The 22,434-nt window shown below is 36.6% G+C and overlaps 1 protein-coding gene across 4 annotated transcripts in view; it reads left to right on the top strand.

Moving 5' to 3' along the window:
- The window catches only part of scaf4b (SR-related CTD-associated factor 4b), a 28,007-nt gene that overhangs the window by 4,534 nt on the left and 1,039 nt on the right, over window positions 1-22,434 (top strand). The window contains exons 2-19 of one of the 4 annotated variants that reach the window (XR_011035581.1): window positions 451-534; window positions 3,134-3,178; window positions 3,251-3,412; window positions 3,503-3,620; window positions 3,746-3,879; window positions 3,962-4,087; window positions 4,170-4,243; window positions 4,545-4,641; window positions 4,951-5,031; window positions 5,257-5,342; window positions 7,218-7,402; window positions 8,323-8,423; window positions 8,509-8,622; window positions 8,737-8,893; window positions 9,003-9,094; window positions 11,841-11,868; window positions 12,034-12,207; window positions 22,153-22,291. Coding sequence is in view for 2 of the 4 variants with exons in the window: in XM_068317429.1 (XP_068173530.1) it covers window positions 451-534; window positions 3,134-3,178; window positions 3,251-3,412; window positions 3,503-3,620; window positions 3,746-3,879; window positions 3,962-4,087; window positions 4,170-4,243; window positions 4,545-4,641; window positions 4,951-5,031; window positions 5,257-5,342; window positions 7,218-7,402; window positions 8,323-8,423; window positions 8,509-8,622; window positions 8,737-8,893; window positions 9,003-9,094; window positions 22,153-22,291 (1,795 nt within the window). In the remaining 2 variants the exon portion in view is untranslated. Of the gene's footprint in view, window positions 1-450; window positions 535-3,133; window positions 3,179-3,250; window positions 3,413-3,502; window positions 3,621-3,745; window positions 3,880-3,961; window positions 4,088-4,169; window positions 4,244-4,544; window positions 4,642-4,950; window positions 5,032-5,256; window positions 5,343-7,217; window positions 7,403-8,322; window positions 8,424-8,508; window positions 8,623-8,736; window positions 8,894-9,002; window positions 9,095-9,933; window positions 11,706-11,840; window positions 11,869-12,033; window positions 12,208-22,152; window positions 22,292-22,434 lie in introns of those variants that run through there. The other 3 variants (XR_011035580.1, XM_068317429.1, XM_068317430.1) reach the window with 3 other exon arrangements.

Genomic DNA, 22,434 nt, shown 5'->3' with positions numbered 1-22,434 from the left:
GTACTGGTGTAATGAAAAAAGGCCATGTGTGTAGAACATGTTATTGTGATCCTACAACTCTGGGAATGTTTTCCGTGTTCCCTCTGGCTCAAAGCTCTCCTCTTCAGAAAAGGTCCGGTCCGTATTTGCTAATGTGGTGTTGCTTACTCTATCTAGTCTCTATCAAGGATTGTTGGAAAGGCATTTGTAACTGGGTAGCACTTGTAGTAATATCAATAATAATCCATTTTTGTGGTGTTTTTAGAAACGGAAATAATATTTGCAACTTTTCAGCACAAGTTGTGGATTTAGCATTGCCTTTTTTTTAATTACACTTATCTCATTGCACTGGCCCACTACACAGGCTGCTGTCAATAGGGCACTTGAAGTACATGTAGTTGTTCTTTATTGTTATAATGTAAATTTAAAAAAAAAAAATTCAACAAAGTAATTATTTTTTTTTTCTTCCAGTTGTCCTCCATGATTGATTTGAGACCTCCAATATCCCGAGCTAAGATGATGTCTGTAACAAAATCAGCCATCAAAGCTATTAAGGTAAAGTGAACACTTTTTTTATAAGTTTGATTTACAGCTACATTACAGAGTAAGATTCTCTCAGACATTTCAGATGAACTCATATACAGATAGTCCTCAGCCTATGAACAAAATTGAATCCGAGAGGCTGTTCATAAGCTGAGTTGTTCCTAAGTCGATATTTATCAAATTTCAATCTATAATTAGAAGTGGCGCAGTTGGTAGCACTGCTGCTGTCTGGCTTTGAGTCCTTTCTGTGCAGTTTGTATGTCTGCCCGTGTTTGCGTGGGTTCTCTATGGCTTCCGCCCACCTCCAAAAACATCCAGTTTAGGTGGATCGATCATGTCAAAATTGCTCATAGGTGTGAGAGTGTCTTTCATTTAGCTCCACGTCGTGGTGGCTATGCACCTGGAATGTCTCCCTCCTTTCGTCCGTAGTCCACTGGGATAGGCTCCAGCATCCCCGTGACCTGCAAAAAGTGGATGGAAATTGATGAGTGGATTACTCAATTACCATTTGAAGTCATTTAAATACCAGTAATACTCTAAATAATGAATTACTATTCCCTAAGACTTACTAAAAGCAAGTGCACAACATAAAATCCACACATAAATGAAATAAATTACCATGCTACCGTAATGTAACTTGCCTTTATAACGAAGAAAGAGGAGGAGGGAGGAGTTATTGTCTGTGACAGGAGAGTTGTCATCAGGGAGATTATTGTGTGTATGGAACGGTGCTGCTTGGCGTGGGTTGTGGCAAAAAGGGAAACTACAATAGTGGGATATTAATCTTCATATGTCGGATGATTCTATTTTGAGGGACTGCCTGTATTTTTGTTTCAAATCAAACTCTATAATCAAAACATGATTTGTGATTTGAGCCAGACTTTTTTTTTCAGAAGCTGTAAATACAATAATGAAAAATCTTTCAAATATCAAAATTTTTCACATATTTTAGGACATGTGAAGTTACTTGATGCTAATATTTGTACTTTGCACAAAAAATACCAAAAGAACACTCAAAAGAAATAGCTACCAAGGCATTTTCCTTATTTGCTACATACTAGGTAGTCAGTTAGTTGGATACACCGGAGATATTCTGTTTAGCAGACCAGCTGTTAAATGATATATTGTGGACATAAAGTGTTGGAAGTTAGATGTGCTCGATTTTTGGGTGAAAAATGTTTAAATAAAACACATGTGAAGTGCATCTCTTAGAGAGTGTATTCATTTTTCACAAACACTTGTTCATGTCTATTATCCGCCCACCTAAGTCTGATTCCATCGATTATAAATATTGTGACTGAAACCTTCGGAAGTTTAGTTTTAAATGTCTTGCTGTTAAAGAGTAGTTTTTCTATTTTTCAAGGTTAGTAGGTGTTAAGTAAATCGTTTAGAAATTCAATCTTCCTCTAGGCTTTGTACAATCTTACTGTGTAATTCCCACATTTTTTATTTCTTTCCAAAAGTACTGGTAGTCCTCAACTTACATGCATAGTTGGTTCAGAGAGGTTGTTAATAAGCTGAATTGTTCATAAGTTGTTATTTACTAAATTTTAATATATAATTTCCATTTGAGGTCATTTAAATGCCATTACTCCTCTAAAGGCCCCATCCACACAATGACGGAACTTTTTGAAAATGCAACTTTTTTGTTGCGTTTACGTTGTCTACACGACAACACAGATATCCGGAACGAAAACGCAACCTTTTTGAAAACGCTGGCCAAGGTGGATTTTTTTTGAAAATGCTGTGTCTGCGTTGTGGTGTGGACAGTGTATCCGCAACTTTTTTATCCGGGGGGGGGCGTGTCCCTGGCACCAAAACCGCTGTGACGTCATGCATGTGACCCATATCTACATGTACAAATGGAGCTAAAACCGGCTATTTTCTGATATATAACAGCTCCATGTCGAAGATGCGTTGATAAACGTGCTTTGCACTTAAATATTTGTTAGTCTGTTTATTTATGTGTCATCCTTGCCAAAGACGCCGACGCCAGTTCTGAGTCAGACCGGGATGCGTTGTCTGCTGGTGGAGAATTCTGTGATGGAGGTTCTCCTCCAGGAGGACCACTGTGAATTTCTGCACGTCTCGGTCCTCTCCTGTCATTCTCGGAGTTGTTCTGCTTATACATGTGTTGATAAATGCACTGATGTGTTTACGTGTGGACGGAGATTTTTTTGAAAACGCTGTCGTGTGGACGCGTATCGTTTTCGATGCGTTTTCAAAAAGTTGCGTTTTCAAAAAATTCCGGCATCGTGTGGATGCAGCCTAAATTTGAAAGTACTATTCCCTAAGACTTACCAAAAACAATTGGAGGACATAAAAACAATACATTATGAAATAAAATACAGGCACAGAATGTTTCAGGTAATGTTGGTCTTGATTATACGTCAGTTTTCAAAAAATACGTGGAAAAATAAACTCAGGTTTTTATCATTTTACTCAAACTTTACGTGAAGGACTTAGCTGGATATGGCGCCGCTTGGTTGCTGTATATCTACGAATGTCAGTGAGTCAGATATTTGTATCATGGGGACTACCTGTATCATCACCTTTAAATGACTGAACAGCAATGTTTTAACATCTATCTAAAATTTCTTTATTTTAATAGCGGTATAAACACGTCGTCCAGATTGTTGAAAGATTCATCAAGAAGGTATGTACCGTACCAGCCTATTGGTTTATTGTGAATTTTAGAGTGGCAGTAATTATTTTTGTTTGCTTTCAGTGCAAGCCAGAATTAAAAGTCCCTGGTTTGTATGTAGTTGATTCCATTGTTCGTCAGTCACGGCATCAGTTTGGTGTGGAGAAGGATGTTTTTGGACCCAGATTTTTGAAAAACTTTACAGAAACCTTTCAAAATCTTTACCATTGCTCAGAGGATGATAAGGTATGCTATAGTTGTGCTCCAAGAAATTTAGTATAACTCTTATAAAAATGAGAAATACCTCAAGGTGGGATTGTCTTTTCCTTTTCTCAGAGCAAAATTCTCCGTGTGCTGAACCTGTGGCAGAAGAATGGTGTGTTTGACATGGACATCATTCAGCCTCTGATGGATATGGCCAGTGGAACAATTCCATCTGTGTCTGCACCGGAAGGTAAAAAAAATAATTCTCTTGTCGCTTGGCACGGCATTTGAGTGGGACATAAATTCTGAGTGATATTCAACCATCTATTTTATTAAAGGCATCATTAGTTTAATGTTTGTCTTATGTTTGAACAGCTCACACTGATACTTATCCAGAGACACAGGCTCCTATGACCAGTGGTTCTGTTGTACCTGGTATTCCCAATTTACCAACATCTGATGCCTTAGCTGCTGTGGCGCAGCTGTTTCAGTCTCCCCAGGGTCAGGAGGTAAGCTATGAAATTGTGTGTTTGTGCAGCTCTATTCAATGGCAGGTGAAGTGCTGATCTCACCTCCCTTTCCTCCGTCTAGCTGCAGAGGATGCTTCAAAACTTCCAGCAGGCAGAAAACAACAAAATCACCACAGGCAGCATATCAGAGCCACCACAGCTCAACCTGTATAGCTCACACGCAGAAAGGAAAAGCTCTTTAGCTGAGGTAATAGTCATGGTAGCATTACCGACTGTGATCAAATGTTTTCTAATTTACTTAATTGTGAAACGTATTTTTATTTCCTCAGAAACTCCTTGACAGATTTGACTATGATGATGAACCAGAAGATATACCCCCTAAAGAAGGAATTGCCCAGCCCCAGTGAGTTTGTGAAATTTATAATACACACATTATAATGAAAATGTTGGGTTAGAGGCTTCATTTTCAGGTTTTGTTCCATTCAAGTTTCCATTTGACTAAATCCAGAATCTTGCCAGCGCTTGTTGATGGGCTTAAGTACATATTCAATTTTCTTTTTTTCAGTTTTTTTCTTTCTATGATATGTTACAATATAGGTATTACAAAGGTGTGAATCTATAATGGGTAATAGATGTACTTTGTATTTAATTTGGCGTGTTTATAGGTTTTGCAATACCCAATATTGAATATTTTGTCATGACAGGGGCATTCCTGAAAATGTGTTCAACCAGTTTCATGGTCAGATGCCCAAGACAGAAAACGTTCATCCACAAATGATGGGACATGCTGGTGCTACAGAGGTATCCAACAATAATGAAAGACTGCTTATAATAACTAACAGAACTATAAGTCACAACTCTGAATAATTTTGCCAGTTCTATAGTGTAATACCTACATGATTTCCACAAATTTTTTGAAGCTAATTAAGATGCTATTTTCACAATATGTCCTAAAAAGATGCCAAGATTTTCTCTTAACAATTATTACAATGCTCATTTAGATGTTTAACGGTTGAAATTTAAATGACCTTTTTTTAAATTTCAGACGTATAAGGTGTAGTCCTTTTTTACAATGTTCTTTGTGTTTTCGCCTATCTGTTGATATTTCAGCATGTTGGAGGAATGAGTCATGAACATCATATGATGCCAGATGGACATGGTTCCACAAAGGAGGCATATTTACAATCTCTGGTAAATTTTCAAACCATTAGTGAATCTTAGTTTAATCTGACCTGTGAGCAGGAAAACATTTTGTTTGTATTTGCATTGGGTGCTACTGAAGCACAGACATGCTGTAGTCAGCTCATATGGAAAGGAAGGTTCTGTGTTTTTTTTTCATTTTAATTGGAGAATTATGTGTGAGGTTTGTTTGGCTTCAGAACAAAATGGTAAAATTGTCCTGTCATTTTCTATTAGAGAAATTCAAGAGAAAACTCAACTGTTAGGCGGGAGGGAAGACATAGAAACTTTGGCAGGAGAACAAGATCCAGATCTGGTTCCAGGTAAGCGACTGCTCTTAGTGAACCGGATACTGTTACGCTAATTACTGTACATCCCGCTTCAAAGTGATGATGTATTGTAATTGCCAGTGTTTGTTCGTCCTTTTGTCCGTTAATCCAAAAAATATCTTCGCAACCGTTGTAGATAGAAAAAAGCACATTACTCGGGCGGCAAAGGGGATGAAAATAAGATGATGACCATGACCTTGAGAACACTAGGTCAAGATCATATTTCAACTTTTGGACACATATACAATTTCCACCGGGATTAATAAAGTATGTATGTATGTATGTATGTATGTATCTATCTATCTATCTATCTATCTATCTATCTATCTATCTATCTATCTATCTATCTATCTATATCTATCTATCTATCTATCTATCTATCTATCTATCTATCTATCTATCTATCTATCTATCTATCTATCTATCTATCTATCTATCTATCTATCTATCTATCTATCTATCTATCTATCTATCTATCTATCTATCTATCTATCTATCTATCTATCTATCTATCTATCTATCTATCTATCTATCTATCTATCTATCTATCTATCTATCTATCTATCTATCTATCTATCTATCTATCTATCTATCTATCTATCTATCTATCTATCTATCTATCTATCTATCTATCTATCTATCTATCTATCTATCTATCTATCTATCTATCTATCTATCTATCTATCTATCTATCTATCTATCTATCTATCTATCTATCTATCTATCTATCTATCTATCTATCTATCTATCTATCTATCTATCTATCTATCTATCTCTCTCTCTCTCTCTCTCAGGTACCGGATAAGGTAGAAAGAGGGAGAAGGCCAGAGTGAGTAAGACCATAGTTAAAAGCCAGTGCTTTGATCTATTTACCTATGCTTTGATTTACCCTGACCTATGAAAGTAAGTCAAGGTAAAATTTGGAATTCATGGGTATCGTGGGTTGTTGCAGTCTCTGACTGCCTTGTTGAAGTTGTTTGTTGTGCTGCAGTAGTTAATGCATCTTGAAGGGTAAATTGCATGCCAGAAAGTGTGTGGATCATTAATTACTAGAGCAGCTGACAGTCAGCTGCTGCCACAATTCAATATTTATGTAGACACTTTCAATTTTGTTAAAAAAGAACCAATGCAGTAGGAAGGATAGGAATGAGTACATCAGAGGAACAGCACATGTTAGAGGTTTTGGAGATAGTCAGAGAGGCCATTCTGAGATGGTTTGGACATGTCCAGAGGAGAGATAGTGAATATATAGAAGGATTCTGAGTTTTGAACTGCCAGGCAGGAGGCCTAGAGGAAGACCAAAGAGGAGGTTTATGGTTGTAGTGAAAGAGGAAATGAAGGTAGTTGGTGTGAGAGAAGAGGATGCAGAAGACAGGGTTAAATGGAGGCAATCGATTCGCTGTGGCGACCTCTGAAGGGGAAAGCTGAAAGGAAAGGAAAAGAAGAGCAGTCAGAGACTGCAACATCCCTCGACACCCCTGAATTCAAAATTTTACCCTGACCTACTTACATAGGTGAAAAGATCAAACCTAGTGCTCTGACCTACTGTCTTACTCACACTGGCCTTCTCCCTCGTCTTTCTATCTTATCTAGTTCCTGAGTGTACAAAATTTGACCTTGACCTAGTTCTCTCAACGTCAAGTTCATCATCTCATTTTCATCCCCTTTGCCGCCCGAGTAATGTACTTTTTGTTTTATCTTTCTATCTGGTTGCGAAGATATTTGGTGTACTAACGGACGAACACACAAACGCTGACAATTACACTACATCATCCCTTTGAAGCAGGATGTAAAAAGTATGAAATTTCATGTAGGAGTTACATATTTTCATGACACTGTGAGAATTTTGACCAATCATTTATATTTCAGATCTCCAAGGAGACGAAGATCAAGATCTTCATCCCACTCCAGACGGGCTCGGCATCGTCGTTCCCGTTCTCGATCTAGAGAGCGGGGTCGGAGGTCTCGTTCGCGAGACCGAGCAGGAGATCGAGAAAAAGACAGAGAACGCAGACAAAAAGGACTTCCCTCTATGAAGAGTCACACTCTTAGTGGTATGTTATTGGAGTACATAGAATCACAGAATTTGAATCACAGAAAATCTTAACAATGTTTATTTTATGTAAGTCAGGATCCACTTTGATTTCACTAGTGATGATTTAAATTATTTGAAACCACTTTGTTCTTTTTACAAAGAACTTTACCATGCAATGTTTAATATTTTGAGTATTCAATTAATATAATTAAATTCATGCATAGGTGTTTCTGAAAGCTGCCAGAATCAACACAAAATGTCCATCTAGATAAGTTGTTCATGGTTGCAAAGATTTAGTCTTCTACAATTGTGTAACCCTCTGTTACAATGTTTCTTGGTGCAACGGAAAACAATGCATTTATACATATTCAGAAAAACTGACCTTTTTCAGTAGAGTTAAAGAAGTCAAACTTTTAAAATATGAACAGTGACTTTAAAACTAACAAATCATTCATGAAAAATATACATGCACATGCAAGGTGTGATTGACTCTTGTCTATACATTATTTTTTCACATCGTGTACTTGGTCCCTCATACAGTATAACTTTTTTATACCCCCATCGGGCTTTATGCTTTCACTTCATTTCGGCATATGCTTTGTAGGTGATAAAAATGTATTTATCTTGCTGTCGATTTCTTAAGTTGACTTTTAACAGTTTTTGGCACATTTGTATTTAAATTCTCTTCAGGAAATTTTGGTCACATTCACCGATTTTTGGAGTTATGGTCTGTTAACATCAGCACAGCTTACCATACTTTCTTGTGACTCTGTAATGTAATAGCTATGAAAGCTATTTAAGGGAGAACTATGTCACACAGTATACTGGTAAAATTGAAAAAATAGTATTGAGAATTCATGTTTTCACAATTTGTTCAGTGAAATACAAAAAAAATCACTCAAGTTCTCCAAGCAGTTGCTTGTCTCCTTTTTCTTTTAGTTTGCAGCACAACACTTTGGGTTGGACAGCTAGACAAGAAAACTCAGCAGTCTGACGTAATGTGCCTTTTGGAAGAGTTTGGCCAGATCGAATCTATCAATGTGAGTTTTGGCAATTCACATCATTGTCACGTGTAATCTATGAAAATGATAAGTATTTCACTGTTACCTCTTTCTTTATGTCTAGATGATACCCCCACGAGGCTGTGCTTATATTGTCATGGTTCACAGACAAGATGCATATACAGCCTTGAACAAACTCAGTAGGGGGTCATACAAAGTCAATCAAAAACCTGTGAAGGTATTTAAACTCATACAGGGACTCCTTTTGTGTTCACTCTATCATGGCTCTGCATAATTTGTTTTACCTGTTATTGTTTACGTGATGATTATAATTAATGTCATTTTTGCCTAGATTGCTTGGGCTTTAAACAAAGGTATAAAATCAGCACACAAAAAGTTCTGGGACGTGGAACGTGGAGTTACCTACATTCCCTGGAGCAAAGTCAAACTTGAAGAGTTGGACAGCTATCGAGAAGGGGGTATGCTGGACGCAGAGACCCTAAATCCAGGTAGTCACTTTGCTAATACTATAGCTTGGTTGGAGTTTGATCCCCTAGTGGTGATTTGAAATAATTTTCATTATGTGTTTTTGTTTTTTTGGTTTTTTTTTGTATGCAGACTGGAATAAAGCCAATGACTTGATTAAACTGGTAGCTGTAAATGGAGCACCGGGTATACCAGCAGATGGAACCGTTGCTGCTCACATTCAGGTAATAACAACACAGTCTTCAACACTTATTACTATAACCTGTTTTTTTGTTGTATTGATTTCATATCTTTGGTGTTTGAAGGTTACTTCCCTTTTTTGTGAAGATAATAAATTATTGTTGCTCATGAGTAGTGGAGCTTATCTGAACCATTTAGGTTGTAGAACCAATTAAGTTGTAGAATATTTAACTTGACACATATTGCCTGCGTAAATAAATAATTTTAAAATTCAATCAACAATACTGCTCTTTGAATTACGTATTTGAAATACTGCATGTAAAGACTTCCCCATTCAGTGAGAAATACTCAAATCCACATGTAGCCATGGTAGTTCTTCCCACTTTTCTTTTAAAAGCATTTATTTCAACTACTACAATAGGTTGAGTATTTAGTATTGAGTGTGGTTGGCTACAAATAGCCAATTGTGTTTTGTAAATCTGAAAGCTAGTTCCAGCCAAGACTGAAAACACTGTTAAAATTTAAATTGGTATTTTGTCAGATCACAAGTCACATTTTAATATTTCGGATTCCTTTGCCAGCAAAATGATTAAGCTGAAATTCAGGACAAAAAAAAAGTCAATCCAAAATAAAGTCATCAATATGTCCACTTAGTGCCTGAGGCCATTGAGTCTCATTTCTCAGCCAGGTTTGAAAAGCATTGATGATTGCAGCAAGGTTAGTATCAACAGCTGATTTGATGTCAGAAAAGAGTGCACATTTACCTGTTGGTCAGTATGTGGGTTTAATCTAAATGTAGATAGTGAACCACTCTTATTGATCCCGAGGGAAATTTGGAATATCACCAAATATATAAATAACACCTTTACCTTTGCAATTATAGCGGGTGAGAAGATGCTTGAGGAATGGAGGAAGAGTGTGCTTTTGCCCATTTTTAAGAACGAGGGTGATGTACAGTGTTGTGGGAACTATAGGGGGATAAAGTTGATGAATCACACAACGAACTTGTGGGAATGAGTAGCTAGACTCGGGACAGAAGTGGGTATTTGTGAGCAGCAATTTAGTTTCATGCCCACGAAAGTTTCCACAGATGTTTTATTTGCGTTGAGGATGTTGATGGAGAAGTACAGAGAAGGTTAGAAGGAGCTACATTGTGTCTTTGTGAATCAAAAAAAAGTCTATAGAGGAACTGTGGTACTGCATGAGGAAGTCTGGAGTTGTAGAGAAGAACGTTTGAATAGTACAGGACATACGAGGGCAGCAGAACAGCGATGAGGTGTGCTGCAGGTGTGACAAAGGAGTTCAAGGTAGACGGGGTACTGCATCAGGGATCAGCTCTGAGCACCATCCTGTTTGCAGTAGTATAGGCTGACAAATGAAATTAGGCTGGAATCCCCATGGACTGTGATGTTTGCAGATGATATTGTGCTCTGCAGTGAAAGCAAGAAGCAGATGGAGGAACATTTGGAAAAGTGGTGGCAATATTTCTGCAGAAAAGATAGGAGTGGAGATGGAAGAGTGAGGCTTATGGGAGAAGAAATACCAAAGGTGGAAGACTTCAAATATTTCGGGTCAGCAGTCCAGAGTAACAGTGAGTGTGGCAAGGTAAATATGTAATGTGGTAAACAAACAGATCCAAGCAGGCTGGAATGCGAAAGGATAGTGTCAGGTGTTGTTCTGTGGCAAAAAAGTCTCTGCTAGGATGAACGGCGAAGTTGATAAGACAGTGATGAGGACTTTCATGATGGACAGATTAGAGACAGTATCACTGAAAATAGACAAGAAGCCAAGTTGGTAGTGGCAGAAATGATGTTGAGGTTATTTCTAGGAGTGGCCATGTCCGGTAGGATGTGAAATTAGTAAATCCGAGGAACAGCCTAAGTGAGATGTTTTAGAGACAAAGTTAGAGCAGACTTAGATGTTTGGTCACGTCCAGAGGAGAGATCGTGTGTATATCGGTAAAAGGGTGTTGATGGACTTACTAGATAAGAGGAAGACCGTGGATGGTTGATGGATATAGTGAGGGAAGACATGAGGGCCAATGGTGGAGGATGCACAAGATAGGCTGAAATGGAAAAGGATGATGTACTGTGGCGACCCCTAACGACACAAGCCGAAAGGAAAAGAAGAAGACTACGACCTTTGTAGAAGTGAAGTGTAATTGTGCGACACGTTCTATAAAGGGATATCTAGTAGGGATTTTCATGCATTGAATGTTGAGAATGTCGATATTTTAAAGTATTTTGTTTATGCTACTTTTTAAAAACCATGATAAACACTGACTGGCATTCAGACTAATGAACGTATTGGAAAACTGAGCAAGCGATGTTCAAATCAAGTATAAGAATGCTTAGTTTTTCCTCATTTGACAGATATTTGGGTCTTTCTCAAAAGTCAGGCACTCCTTAATTGTAAGATTCCCTCATTTGCATCAGATTATTCTCTGAGAGGGGTTGTAAAAATATCGCTCCTTAGCATCATCAGAGATTGTTTTAGAATGTATTGTACCACAATTCAGATATGCTCCTCTGCTGATGGACATTAAGTTGATCATTGGATAATTTTTTTTTCTTTTTCCTGCAAAAATATTTCCTTCACTTGGTTACCTTGTACTTTTCCATTTAAATTATCCTAATAAAGTATGGGAATTACATAAAACTACTGTGGTGTGTGAAGAGAAAAGAATCTGTTACCATGTATCTGTTTTTGGTAACAAACATCCTAAGTGTTTGAGTTTGACAAGTTTGACAGCGATTGCTTGCAAAAACATTTTCTTATCCCTCCCACCAGTTCTTTGATAGCAAAAAAATTGCCATTGGTGAGTACACAAATCAGCTTCCTGATCAAAATTGTATCTTCTTGCAACTCGTGTTTCTGCTGTAGTCATGAATACACTAACTGATGGACAGCTTGCAATAGCACAGTCATCAGACCGCCACCACCACCACATGTTAAATCGAAGGTAAAGCTTCCTTCCGTTCAGCATGATCCAGCTGGATTGTCTGCAGTCGAGCATATTCAGGAAGCATGATAAATATCACAAGCCACAGTGAAGAGCAGTTGCTCATGAGTTCTATGGTCACCTGTATCTGACCTGTTGCTGCTGATGGGACTTAAAGAAGGTTTGGAGGAAGTCCAAGTCCAAATGGGACATAAGGTAAGCCGGCAACATCATTAGCAGCTTATTTTACATTCCAGTTTGTAAAACTGGCCTGTAAATATTTTTTTTTCAGTTATGGGACAAGGGACAATTTTTTCATTGCCAATATTTATGAAACAAGAGTTTGATTGCTTATAAAGGATGGAGTGACCACATTACAAGTCAAATTTGTCCTAAGTCAAATTATTTTACTTACTGTACTTACAAAGTCACTGTCTATGTCCTGCTGTTCATCCAGTACATTTCAATTTCACTTATCTATGCTTATCTGCATCCTACACAAAGAGCATGAGAGCATTTATTATTGGGTCAAAATATTACAAAACTACTCAAGACTTGCCTGCAGGATAGTCTAAATATACAGTATGTGTTCTCAGTTCCTCTAGTCCTTTGTAGTCATGTTTTTTTGTTTTGTTTTCAAGTTTGCTCTCTCGATGCTTATCTGTTTCACTTCTTAGGTTCCGACTAGATCATATCATGCAATATACTGGCTTTCAGTTAGAACTTCAGAATATTAGTTGGTTAAAGAAAAAGTGGAATTGCACTCTCATTTTTTCCTGTCCTGCTAAATACATACAGTTTGGCTTCAAGTTATACGTTACAAGCTTGCTGTTGTTTGTATTTTTTAAAATTTATTTCAGTTAGTACTCAAGACAGCAAAACACAAAAAACTTTAGCTGTATTCTAGTTAGATTTTTTAGTTAGATTTTTGTGACATTTGATCTTGATAATAGACTCTAAATTTCAAGTTAGTTGGAAATTAAAATTAATGTAAAAATCATATTACACAAACATTGAGACCCTTTTGTATTGGGATAACCTGAGCTGCTACTCCTGTCATGTTGACTTTCACGTTCATGAGTAATTATCAGCCATGGGTACACACTTCTTCAAATTCAGAGGCAAAAGGCAAGTGAGGTTACAATTTTTTATACCTGTGCTTAACAAAGATAAGTGTGTAAGGATGTCCTTCATAAAGGCAGCAACGTCAAATGTTGTGTTTATGCACTTGCCATGTACACTCAAAGTGAAAGTACACTTAAGAAGATGGGAAAATTTAAACAGGGATACCGTATGTGAGATCTGCAAACTTGGACCACACTCATCTTCAAACTCAGCATTAATGTTTTCAACTATGCATTTTTAAATGCACAGTGCAGTTTTGACACTTACATGGACAAATTATCATATGTTACATGCAGTTTTGAAAAGCACTCAAATCTGTACCAGTTTATTTATTGAGACTGGTAATAAGATGTCTCACCTGAACTTTTTCTACAAACTGGAAGATGCATGAGTCAAAGCAGAAAAGATAATGTGGTTATTAATAGATTTAAGGACTAAGATTCAAAAGGCTTTATGGGTCAAAAAACCTTTGCAGAGGGCTTTACTTTGACTGTGTAGTTCCTGACCTGGAACAAAAAGGAAAATTGAAAATTATCAGGCATCAATAGATAATGTTGTTTTCACATTTAACAACCTTTCCCCACCATTTCTTGTTTATGTCATAATGAAATATAAAATGGTCTTGGGAGCAAGAGATTAAAGATTCATCTTTTCAAGGCATTTGTTTATTGCTCCTGTTCAAAGGCATTTTAAAAAAACCTTTAATAATCTACTTTAGCAATCACTTCAAGGAGCATGACCTCAGGTGCATAAAATCTTTTTCATTCTTGATGATTGTAAGTTTGCACGTTCTCGCTGTGTCTGCGTGGGTTCTCTCCAGGCTCTCTGGCTTCCTTCCACCTCCAAAAACACACAGCTTTGGTGGATTGATGATATCAAATTACCTGTAGGTGTGAGTGTGTGTATGCACGTGGTTGTGTGTTTACATGTGGCTCATTGGTGCACTGGGGTCGTGCCCGAAGTGTTTCCTGCCTTACACCCCTGGTCAGCTGGGATAGGCTCCAGCACCCTGCAACCCGCGACTATGGACAAAGTGGGTGTTGACAATGAAGGAATGAGTGCAGATCTGGTGTAAGTGAACACCTAAAACATCTTGTCTTAATCCTTAAAGGCAACTAATGTTTAACACCTGACACTGTTCAGCCTGCATTTTATGCAGTGTATCATGAAATTCTTTCTATTGTTCTAAGTATCTTCCTCTTTACACATATGTAAGGACACATTGTCCTTATTATCAGCTTCAATGCAAGTTAACTCTCCAGAATAGCTACTGCTTCCTTCTCTAGCATACCCTGGCTGCTATACGATGAGTGTCTCTTTATCCTTATGGTTTGAGGTAGGGGTATAAGGCAATGTTTGTCATTCCGCACAGTATCTGCTGTATTGAAAGGTCGAAGCTTCCCTTTCACCCATTTGCGAGTTGATCAGATGAGAGACATAATAAAGGAAGGAAGTATGGCAAGAAAGAGGAACATGGATGGCATGGAAGCAAAGGTGCTCAACACAGAGGGATTGGCAATTAAATATTTCTATACCTCCTCCAAAGTACCCAAGCATCTTACAAAACAAAAAGAAAAAGCTGAAGTGATTGGTCAGGATGGGTTTGTCTCATATAATTCACAAAACATTATTGAACTCATGTTCTGCTCTACAAGTCTATAAAGTTTCTCGACATATTTAAAGACAAAACCCTTCAACGTATTTAAAGGGTATTTAAAAACATTAGGGTTAGAATATATTATAGTATTTCAATTTTCTTTTTGCAAGCAAGCTATGTTTGCCATGGATCTTGAATTTTGCTCACACCAGTGGCAAGGGACATCACTAAAAAAAGACCATAATCAAATAGATTAGGACATCAGGGGAAATGTAAAAATAAAACAGAAAATAAAATTCAGACATGTTACTTGACTAGTAAGTGCTATCTTGTCAGTCCTTCTCTAATCTTTACTGGGGCTTATCTAAGAAACTTGAGATACTAGTTTGACCGTCTTTAAACGGATATTAACTAGAAGTAATTGTTCTTTAGTTTTACAAAATTTTTTGTGTTTTTGTAATTAATGTGATTTGTAAAGTGGGTTTGAATGGTGGTCATTCATTTCCACATCATATCTTACAAGTTCTAAAATTTAGCCAATTGTAACATTGTAACACATCTACTCTACTCCTTAGTTTGTATAATTTTTTATGTGTGGTTTCCATTGAATAAATTTATTAGGTAATTATAAAGGGTTCTCATATTGTTTAGTATCTCATCCACTATATTTTTGCTTAAGCAAGGTTTCAATGGTAAGATGTCTGGGTGATTGAACGTTGGTATCTTTCATTGTACACACACACACACACACACACACACACGTACACCATTGTGGTTACTAATGTGTACAATCAATCCATCAGTATATGAAACAATCTATTGCGAGGGTCAGGAAAAGATGTCTTCCATTAAAAAAAAGTCCAAAGACCTTCAAGCTTATTAGGAAATACTGTAAAGCTTAGCTGCTGCTGACTGACATGTGCCCATCTTAAAAACTAAGTGGTATGCTTCAAAACCCAAGGAAAGGACTGAACTGCTCGGCATGTGGAGCAAGGGTGAAACAGATCCATGATCTACTGTGGAGCCTGATCATGTACAACTCTAGAAGTCATTAACAAACTTTAATTTAAAAAAATTACAACTGGTGCAAATAGGGTTAAAATAGTCCTTTTGTGTTTGTGTCAGTTATAAGGAGCCTAGAATCCTGGATAGTTGTAAACATGAGGATTTATTACAACAGGTAAGAGGTAACACGAGTTGTTAACATTAACCTAATAGTATTACACTATTTAATGTTAATGTTAATTTCAAAGCATGTTTGAGCATATGAATTTTAATTCTTGACACAAGTTTGGCTATGTTTCTGCATTAAGGTTAAGTAAACCTGATTTACAGAGTTGGGACTATAGCAAGCATTACATCTTGAGTTTTATATGCAGAGGATTATTTGCCAACCAGTTCTTAATTGATTTGTGCAGGTCCCTGGATTCAGATTTTGTATGAAGTGCAAGTTTAAATGAACCTTTCAGTCATCAATTGTTTTGAAATTTGGGTTTTCACAAAGTGTTTCTCATGTGCAACATCCTTGAGTTTGTGCTCAAGCTACAAATAAAGCTTTTCAAAATCTGAGATTGTCAGACACCAGGACAGAGAGGTCGTTTCATTATAAATTCCATATTGTAAGTGCAGTTCTGACTTTAGAAACTTGGGAAACTTGATCATTTTACGTGGATATTAATGCAAGATCTGAGAAATCTTCTCCTTTCAGTCGGTTTCATATGAAGTGACATTTCATGGAAAGAGGCGATTTCTTCAATTACCTCAAGTAGTGCAACATTGATCTAGATCCATGTGGGAAGAACATCAGACACTTGTGAAGCCTCACAAAGGTGAGTGTTCTAGAAATCATATTTGGATTCAAGCTCATGGATGAAACTGGACTAACTGGAAGTAAGGCTGTATTGTGCTGCCTTATCTTTTAAAAGTAGTAAGTACAAACAAAAACCAAAGTTGTTTGACAAATGTGAGAGCACTGGAATGACATCTGTCAGAAATGTGACTTTTGATGAAACATCCAGTACCAAGGTGTTGGGCTTACCAGGTTTATTAATCAAGCTACCCTGCAAGAAAAGTGGAGCAGCAGATATCCTTCATTTTCTGCTGAAGGATTGAAACATCAGGGTAAGAGTCGACCCCGCCGTTGCTACCCGAGATCGCTAATGACATTGCTTTTATTTTTGAACTGCTTTTCTTCAGTGGTACCTGTAACTGACGTGAAAGAGTTGAAAGCAAACAAAAAAACAAATGACCGATTATTTTGTCTCGCCCCTATCTTCCTGCTACAGTCGATCACATATTTTTAGGAAAGGGTATTTGAATTATTTTTATGCTGACTTTTTTCCCAACCTATACTGCATTCTGTTTGGAAATAGCCAACTTTAGTGATCCCCTAGTGGTAGTTTCACCAATTACGCCGAATATGGAAGTGTCCAACATAAACAAATTGGCATTTCACTTTTTTTTGGTGAACCTATCAATGTACAATGCTAGTGCTATTAGAAGTACAGGAGACTTGTAGAGGTTTTTTTCAATTCAGTATGCTGTGCTCTTACCTGAAATTCTTACGATGGCCAATAGAGGTTAACTAAGATGCGGTATTAACATAATGGAAGTCGACTCAAAATAAAAGTAATTTTACTGTGTGTCCCTATTCTTACTGTTCCAGGTTTTGTGATGTGGGACAAATTCAGAGAATGTTCAATTTCCTTATATTTAACTATTTTTTCAGCAAATTGAATCCAGGGTATTGCAGACATGACTGCAGCCTTTCAATGGGCCACAAGCACTCTTCACGTTGGTATTAATTGGAGCACCAATAGTGCAGCAGTATAGAGATAAACCACTCTCAAACCAGATGCAACAACAACAAAACTTGTGGGAAAAAATGTATTCTCCCAGTCAATATTTTTTGATTAATGGAGATGATGCATAAAAATCAATTACATAGTTTTCTTTCAGCTACATTTGTGGTGTAATACCTTCAAGTATTGTGACATCACAGACCACATGACACTATACTTTTTATGTAGTCAGTGGAATATCTGCAGTAACATTAGCCAGATCATCATTTGGCTGTCAAAAAAGGAATGGTCTCGTTTTTTTTCTTAGTCATCCTTCTCATTAAAAAAAGTCTTTATGGGAGACTCTGAAGAAGACTTATGTAAGATATATTTAACTGACCAATCAGAATTCACTTACAGAATGCCAACAGTTGGCAAAACTGCCTTGCAGGAAAAATGTATATAAAATAAAATATACATTTATTATCTATATATAATCTATATTCCCCTTGTGATAATATTTATATGTTTGCAAGAAAATGATTTGCAAGAAACTTTGGGCTATTTATGCAAGTAATAGATTGAAAATACACATATTTAGTTGTTTGGCCTAAATCACTCATTTTTGAGGAAGCTAAGAGCAGCTTCTAAGTGAATTGTAGCCAGTTAAGGTGCAACAGAATTAACGGATGGAACAGTCAGTATGTAGAACCGTTTGTAGCATCATCATTTAAATTAGTATGATGCACTTTATTTTTTGTAAACAAGGCAGACGGCCATTTTCAAGATACAATTTTTGCTTTTTCAAATCGTTAAAATTTTGTTTTGTTCTCAATTATGTGAGTTACATTAATATTTAAGCATACTAGAATACACACAAGGAATATTAGTATACGTATGTGTATACATGCATGTCGGGTGGGCAGTCAACACACCACCTTGCAGAGAATGTTATTAATTGGCTTTTAAAACATGTACAATATTTCAGAGTGGCTCACTACAGATCCATGGATAGTTTCACACACCAGAGTGTTATTTTCCTTCACCGTTTGACTAAAATTGTCAAAATGAAATGTATTTCTGCAGTATACTGAATGTATATATTTCAGAGCAAGCTAACTTAGACATTTTTCTTAAAGAAAAAAATTGTATCATGTAAATCTTTTATGTGTAATTTGTAACTATTGAAGAGATGGCTTTTATCATCTCATTCTTATACATGTGATTAATATTAGTTGGACAAGAATTGGGTGATTTTAGTGTCTTTAGATGAAATAATGCATGATATGTGATTGTGTGTCTACATGCAGCTGTTGCAACAAGGAGATAATGTCAAAGCTGTCCATAGGCTACCACATTACAGTATCTGTCAGCCTGTAAGTTTGATGTGCTCGGGGACTGATCAACAGTTAACAGGCACTAATCCACAGAAAAGGTATACTGAAGAGCGGAATTGCATCAGCGGAAAATCAATTGACAATGAGTTAAATTAATGTATAAAGGGTGTTCTTTAACATAAATGAAAACCTTTTTAAAGGGGAATTACCTAAGCAGACATTTACACAGTGGTGGGTACATTACATATATAATATAGCTATAATTACATGTATTAATATAACTAATGGTATGGAATAATGGGTTTTAGAATAAAACATGATCTGTTAGAATCAGTCTGATATGGTTACTAAAATATATCTGAGAACCACTTGTCATTTAAAGATTTTGAATATATGCTATATTTTCTATATTAAATACTAATATATATAATATATATGAGAGAGAGAGTACATGTACATATATATATATATATATAGATACATAGGTAGATGTATACAAGCAAACACAAGTATTGTTACATGAAGGTATCAGTTGGCATTTTTGTAAAATGGAGGTGGTTAGCAGTGTATTAAAGGTCAAGTTTGGGGCATAACATCACCATTTCTGGTGTAACTTTAGTCCTTTGTTAGACTGCATCTTAAAATATTTCTTTTCAAATTACTGGCATTTTATTGGAGTCTGTCTTCTAGATTGAAACGTGAGTAATTACATTTCACTATTCTATGTAAAAACTGATGCAAATGCATCTCTGAAAGGGGCTTCAGCTTCAATCTATATTGTCACTGTCATGGAGAGTTGTGAAAACGAAGAGCAAGTGAGGTCCAGACAGTTAAAAGTATGGGCTGATGCTTTTTGCTTGACCAAAGAAATAATTTCAGTACAGTCATTCGGTTTTTTGTTTTTTTTAGTCTTCAGCCACTTAACATGAAATAAATGTTAAAGATTATGCTGGATCCCAGCTGGCTATGGGTGAGAGGTGGGGTACACCATGGATGAGTCGCATCATTATTGCTGAGATTTTCAACAGTATTAAATATTAATTCTGAGGTGACGTGTTTTGATTTAACTACCATTAAACAACATTTATTGATTCCTCTTTAGGCTGCTTTGATTAAGATAATTATGTGGTTGAGCTCAAACAAAATAACATTGTCCATTGAGCACATACAGAGAACTCTTTATAGAAATAGCGCAAAATTTGCAATGTAAACTAATTTTAGTCTAAAGTAAAATATGACATTCTGAAAGGAGAACTTTTTAAAGCGACACTTAAGGAGGAAACGGTCACTTTAGATGGATGAACCAACATCTCAGCTTAAAAAGTAACTGATGTAGAATTTAATCATGAACTGGACCTGAGAGGAACACTTCTTTCTCAGTGTAGTTGTTTCATTGCTCGAAAATAGTTCCTATCCAGAGGATGGGATGCATTTTTCCAGCAATGCAACACCTATGCATATGCGTATCTATATACATGTTGGGTACATGTACTGTAGGTATCTATCTGTATGTGTCATGTGGTTGAAATATAAAAATCTAGATAAAATGAAGTTTTTTTCCTTGCTCCTGTACATTTAGACATCTGGCTGCAAACGTGACCACCACTACTTGTTGATTTCTGACTGAGGTTTGATTACCTACATGGAAGCTGGTTGCTGGACCTTGTGGATATATATGTGCTCTTCTAAGTGCTATTCTAATTTACTTAGTTCTGATATGACACTGTCATATCAGAAGTAGTTATATTTCTTATTACACCTTGGTGCTTCTTTTATCAAATAAAAAAAGGCAATTTTACTGCAAAAAATGTACAGTTTAGTTGATGTACTCCTATTTTTTAGATGATATTTTTATCCTTTATACGAGAACATCAAACAATGTACAATACAAACAAAAAAAGAAACAGGTGCCACCAAAATAAATAGCTCATATCACTAATTCATAACACACAGAAGTTTCTGGTTTCAAAGAAAACTATCAGGAAAAAAAAAATAACAGTGAGCAAAAAGAACAACAACATAAAGGAATCAATCTAATACCTCACCTCATTACCCACTGTTCACATTATAATCTCGCAATTCCTTTAACGCCACAATCTTCTCAAAAAGAAAGGGTGACCAAACCTATAAACGTTTTTTGCCTTGCTCACAAATATATTTGTCAAATATTCCAGTGGTATTGTTAAAAATGATTTTATGCCACTACACTGTAGTTAAGATATCCTTAATCCATTTAAAAAATATATTTTTGTGGGCAGCAAATGTAAGAACACTGAATAGTCTTCTTTGGCACAAATTTCTAATATTAGGGCTGGGCACCCAAAGAAGTGGGGATCATCGACAGGATGGGTGTTTAGAATCAGACTGAGTCTGACTATTTTGCTGAATATGAACACTTGACTAGATGCAATGGCGATAACTACCCATCTCCACCTGACATTTCGTACACATTTCTGTTAGGTTTTAGTTCATCTTGTGTCTAAGCTGGGGGGTGATCTGCAGCCGATGCAGGTTCCTAAACTGGGTTTCTCTGGCCGTTACATATGGAAATCTTTGCAAGCTGCCATGTCTGTCCATGTTGGCATGTGTGTTGTGAGGTTGAATTCATTAGTCTGCATGTCTTTAATAATCAGAAGACACACTACCCACACGAGTAAGAGCCTCATAGCCCTGACCAAGGATTGATTTCTTGTCTCTTTTAAGAAGTAATTGCTCTATCTGTGAAGTCTGACAATGAAAGACACTCATTTTTATTCTGAAAAAAGCTACAAATTTGTAAATACTAAAAAAAGTAATTCTCAGTGAGATCCTATTTCTGCATTATCCTATTATCAAACAGACCTAGCAGAGTTGCAATCCCCTATCCCTCCAGATATTAAACCCCTCATTCAAACTGGCTGCAGTAACATCAATGTTATGTTGTAAAGGGGTCAGGGGAGATAATGCTTGTGTCTGGCAACTTTTTTTTTGTTGTGGAAGTTGTGGACTTCATTTGTTTCTTTTAGCTGCTCCTAGCTTTTCTTCCGATGTATGCTGATGTTTTTTTTTAACTGGTTTAATAGACAGTTTGTTTTACTTTAATAATGTGATTATGTATAATAATGTGTTTTGAGGATTGAGAATTGTTAAATAATACTGTATAAAAATACAGATCAATAGATGATTTAATCAAAGGTCAATTCAATCTGGAGAGTGATTCATGTTGTTTGATCAGAGGCTGTTGAAGCCTGTTTCAGTGCTGCACTCTTTGTTTATTTGTGGAGGAATTTCTTTCTACTCTTACTTGTCATATTAACAATGTCATTATGTGTTTGTCTGCCAGGCGCCGCCGGGTGAACAAGCAGCACCCATCAGAAGTCCACTTGCTTTTCCTGGCCCCATCATGCTGTCCCCTACAGCCTTACCACCTGGAGGTGCACCTTTCATCCACACAGAGTTTGATCAGCTCGGTGTGGCACAAGGTAAGGCACTAAAATAAAGCAAATGGTGAAGTGTTATGTGACTGCTGTGATGATCATTAAAATAACTTTAGAATTAATGTGAACACAGATGTCTACTATTCGTGTTCTTCTTTTGGAAAGTTTGGTCTTTGTTCTTTTAATTT

Source organism: Antennarius striatus, chromosome 6 (assembly GCF_040054535.1).
Source record: "Antennarius striatus isolate MH-2024 chromosome 6, ASM4005453v1, whole genome shotgun sequence".
Lineage (NCBI taxonomy): Eukaryota > Metazoa > Chordata > Actinopteri > Lophiiformes > Antennariidae > Antennarius > Antennarius striatus.
Note: the sequence above shows the minus strand (reverse complement) of the source record. Positions and strands in the feature narration are given on the sequence as shown.